Source organism: Humulus lupulus, chromosome 8, assembly GCF_963169125.1.
Source record: "Humulus lupulus chromosome 8, drHumLupu1.1, whole genome shotgun sequence".
Taxonomy (NCBI): domain Eukaryota; kingdom Viridiplantae; phylum Streptophyta; class Magnoliopsida; order Rosales; family Cannabaceae; genus Humulus; species Humulus lupulus.
Genome location: NC_084800.1, coordinates 128,070,316 through 128,075,240, shown reverse-complemented (window position 1 = coordinate 128,075,240; position 4,925 = coordinate 128,070,316). Strand labels below are relative to the sequence as shown.

The 4,925-nt window shown below is 36.0% G+C and overlaps 1 protein-coding gene across 1 annotated transcript; it reads right to left on the bottom strand.

Annotated features, from left to right (window-relative positions):
- Positions 1 to 275: 275 nt before the first annotated feature.
- Positions 276 to 1,004, bottom strand: LOC133796050 (uncharacterized). The gene has a single exon (XM_062233531.1). It carries the CDS (start codon positions 1,002 to 1,004, stop codon positions 276 to 278), a length of 729 nt encoding a protein of 242 aa, XP_062089515.1.
- Between the last annotated feature and the right edge of the window lie 3,921 nt (positions 1,005 to 4,925).

Genomic DNA, 4,925 nt, shown 5'->3' with positions numbered 1-4,925 from the left:
CTATTTGATATATTGAGGCTACGACACATGACTATAGGATCAATACCCGGGATATCGTGTGGGGACTAGGAAAAAGTCCCCACTCTGGTTTTGAGGAACTGGATTAGAGCTTGCTTTTCTAATTCTGGCAGTCGGGCGCTTACCATCAATTTTTTGGATGGATCATTTTCATCTATACAAATCTCATATAGATCGTCGAGAGTCGTTTGAGGCTTATCGTGATCTTCTTCTGCCTCTATGGCTCTGAGATATGCTTGTAAGCAGCCCCCTGATTGCTATTTGGTGAGGTCGTCGCCAGGGGAAGAGGTGTTGATTTCATTTATCTCCTTCAGGGTCAGGTAGCATTTCTTTGCCTGCCTCTGGCATCCTTTTATGTCGATGGTGTAGCGTCCGTCGGGTGATTGACATCGCATAACTTGATGTAAGGTGGAGACCACGCCTTGCATTCTGTAGATCCAATTTCTCCCCATGATAACGTTGTAGCTTGTGATGGAGCCCACTATAAGGAAGTCTACTGGCAAAGTGCGTTCTGCAACGACTACATTTAGCCTGATTGCGCCCTTCGGGTACACTCTTTGATTGTTGAATCCTAGGATTGGTGTAACAGAGGGTCTGATTTGACTCTCTTCGAGACCCATCTTTTGGAAGGCTTCCCAGAAGAGAACATCAATGCTGCTGCCCCCGTCGACTAAAACTCTTCCCAATTGGCAATGGTCAACCTGTAGCGTGATGACTAGAGGGTCGTCATGGGGTAGGTGTACTGCCCGCGAGTCATCTTCTGTGAAAGTTATTGCAGAGGTTGGGTAGCATCTGTCTTCTGAGGTGACAAAATTAACAGTGTGGCCTAATGATCTGTACTGCTTTAATCTTTCCTCCATTCTCTTGTGGTTTTTGGTCTTATGCTCTTGTTCTGTGGTCTGCTCCATGGTCCCGTGTATCATGGGGACTTTTTTGAGAGGTTCTTGCGAGCTTGTAGAAGCCACATTTGTGGAAGCCGTCGCCATTGGAGGTGTTGGGGCAGGAGCGGTATTGGGCCATGAGATTTCAGGCCTGTCTAATCCTTTAATGTACTGGGTCAATCACCTATTTCTCATGAGGGCCTGAATCTAGTTATGGAGGTTGTGGCATTCAGAAATCATGTGGCCATGGTCCTTGTGGAAGATGCAGAACTTATTCTTGTCTCTTCTTTTTGAGGGAGTGGTGATTTTGTATGGTTCCCGTCAGATGGGTCTGTCTTTGTTTTCTTCGTAGATGACCTCCTGGGGGACAGTGTACTCGAAAGAGGAGTACCGTGGTGGGTCTCAGTTTGCTCTTGGCCTCTTTCCCCCTTCCGTATGGTCGGACTCCTGCCTCTTTCTTTTCTCGTCCCTTGCAGATGAAGGGGGAAGGTTGTTTGTCGGCCGTGTTGAAATGAGAGCGGACTTCTTCTGCGCGCGTTCTTGAAATTCCAAGACCCTAAAGACACCCTCGGCTTGGGCCTGGATTTCGTCCATGTCGTACGGTGGGGTCATAGTGAGATTCTCGTGTAAGAGGGACCCCACTTGCAGACTTTTGACAAAGAGGTTGGTTGCGGTTGCTGGCTCTACATTGTGGATTTGGTGTACAAGGTCGATAAAACGCTGCAGGTACGACTTTGGGTGCTCATTTTCTCCTTGCTTAATTCGGTAGAGGTTTGCCATCGTTCTTGGAGCTTCGCAATTGGCATTGTATTGCTGAAGAAAATCTCTACGAAGGTCCCCAAAGCTGCTGACAGAGCCAGGTTTTAGTTGCCTAAACCACAACAGAGCTGGTCCAGAAAAGGTTGTGGAGAAGACTTTGCACTGTATGGCTTCATTATTGACTTCCAAGGCCATCTTCTGTTGGAACTGGAATAAGTGATTGAATGGGTCTCCCTTCCCATTGAATGCGGGTAGGGGGGAATCACGAAATCTCTTGGCGTGGGCTCATTTTGTATCCACTCTGCAAAAGGTGATCTTTCGGCGATTCTTGAAACCAAATCTACGTAGTCAGAGGCGTACGCAGATCTTCCGTTAGAGAACTTCTGCATTACCTCTCGTAGCATCTCTTCCTTCCAGCTTTCCAAGAACCTGGCAGAGGGGGTACGCTCTTCGGCTATTACGCCTTGTGGGGTCCGTGCCTGGGTCTGTAGGGGCCCGTTCTCAGTGTCAAGTTGGGATGTTCTTACGGGCTCTGCGTCGGTTCGTGTATGTGTTTCGCATTGATCCGTCTGTCGTTCGCTAGTCCTTTGACGTTGACGAGCTAGAGATAATGGCGCAGGACCCTGGGATCCTTCTCTGATGTAATGAGCATTCCTCTCAGGTGAGTCGATCTGGACGACCTGAGCTCCTGACCCATCAAGGTTGGGACTTTCTTTGTCTTGGGCTTTATGCGTGGCTTCATTTGTTCTTCGCAACTCGGCGATCTCAACCTCTAGCTTGGCTTGAGTTGCGGTCAGTGCCCTATGGCCTCATCAGATCTCTGTTGATTGGCTTCCAGCAGTTGACACATCTTGTCGATTTGATCGCTGACATCCGTCGCAGGGACGATCGGGGCGATTGTACTTGGTGTGCCGTTGTTTTTTGGTGGCATGGCTTTCGTGTTCGAGTGAGTCTTGATTGTTTGGGAAGTTTCTTAATTCAAAGATTTCGTGAGAGAGAGTTTCCCACAGACGGCGCCAAATTGTTGATGCAACAAATTTTTCTTTCTAAATCAGGAGGTACTTGTCGTCAAACTTTGGCTCTCGGATCTTTCTCCAGCAATGAAGATGACTTCGATGATCGTCGAACCGTCTGGGGGTACCTGCAAGAAAGACACTCCGATGTTTAAGTCAGATTTCGATCCCTTTATCCAAATGAGAACAAGGTATTTATAGAGTAAGAAACATTAGGTGGTTAGTAGGTTAAGTCTGCTCCCTGATTGGTTGAAGGAGTAACTAAATTTCCCTCCAAAATGCTTTCGGATCTTTTAAGTATGTAAAGGATAGAGGCGAGGTTCGCCTCTGACCCGCGACCTCTGATTCTGGTGCCTCTGCTAGGGCTAAAACGCTCCGTTTCGATTTAATAAAAATGGAGAAACCTTTGGGCCGAATATTTTGGGCCCAACATCTATGAAATATTTATCAATACTACTAGCGTTTGCTTAGTTTTATTTATAAAATTTATTAATATTTTTTAGTAAATTTGTATAATTGCTATATAAATTTCAAATAAATAAATAATATTATATATATAAAAAATAACATAAACATATTAAAAGAAAATTTAAACCAAAACATTGTTTATGATTTTAAAAAAATATATAATATGATAATTTTTTTAAACATAAATGATAATTTTTTTAATAAAAATTAAGATTATGTATTATTATAATGATATTTTAAAATATTTAAATATATATTAATATAAGTATTAAATATCTAATCTTGTATTATATATTATTATATTATTTGAATTCATATTAATATAATTATTAAATATCTAGTTTTGTATTATATATTATTATAATAATGATATGTTATAACATTTGAATTTAAATTTATATTAATATAATTATTATATTTGTAATCTTATATTAAATATTATTATAATAATGATATTTTATAATATTTGAATTTAAATTTATATTATTATAATTAACAAATATTTATTTTTAATTAGTTTTAAAAATATATTGAGTTAAAATTTTAGAATATTTAATTAAATACTTAAAATATTCCATTAAAACTAACAAAATAAATTATTAAAATCAATAATTTTAGTTATCTACATATTTTTAATATAATATATATGGTAAGAAAGCAGAGGAAATAAATGGACATTCTCTCAAAGCACTCCATTCCCTTATATATTTTTCAGCACTTTATTCCTCACCGAAAGTGATATCATTGATTCATTATACAAATTCCCCAACGGACAAAAAGTTAGCTCCATTGTATTTCCTTTTTCTTTTTAATCAATCTCGTTTGTACCATAATTGAAAATTAATATTTGGGGTCAAAATTATTCTTTTGGAGAAACAAAATCATTAAGAAGCTGAATGGTTTATGATTTAAAAATTACATTTTTTAAAATAGTGATATTGATTAAAAAAAATTAATTTGTTATCTCAAAATTTATTTTTAAAAATGTAATTGATTGTATTATTATTGTTTGGAGTCTTACAGAGTTGAATTTGTGTTTCATTAGTAATTTTTTAAAACAAATCAAATCTGGATACATGATGTATGTAGATTAAAAAAAAATTTATTTTAACAGTTTTTTTTTATTAACTCTAACGAAGTATTAACATAATATATTTTTATAATAAGTTAAAAATATAAAATATCATTATTATAACTAGATATTTATTGATAATATTAATATAGATTCAAATATTATTATTATTATAACTAGATATTTATTAATTATATTAATATAAATTCAAATGTTATAAAATATTATTATTATAATAATAGATAATACAAATATTTATTAATTAACAAATTGAAAATATATATTTATTAATTATATTAATATAAATTTAAATATTATAAAATATCATTATTATAATTAGATATTTATTAATTATATTAATATAAAGATATTTATTAATTGTATTAATATAAATTCAAATGTTATAAAATATAATTATTGTTAATCAACGTTTTGGTCAACACATTAAGTCATGTATACGACAGAATAATAATAAAATAAATTGAAATCATGTAAACGACACTAAGAATTTTACAGTAGTTTGGCCCCAAGAGTTGGTAATGACTTATGTCCACTTGCATTTTTATTATTAAAAAAAATCTCAAACTCAAGATCAAGAAGAAACAAGGTTCAACTGAGTTTCTTAAGCTGAGAAAATAATACAATTCGAAGGGTTTTGTATGTAAAGTGTGTACAAAAAGAAATCTCTAGCTTTTTCTCTTGTAACTTTCGCTT

What these genes read in the sequence shown, in the direction of transcription:
- LOC133796050 (XM_062233531.1), bottom strand. Translation starts at nt 1,004, where the DNA reads ATGGCGACGGCTTCCACAAATGTGGCTTCTACAAGCTCGCAAGAACCT.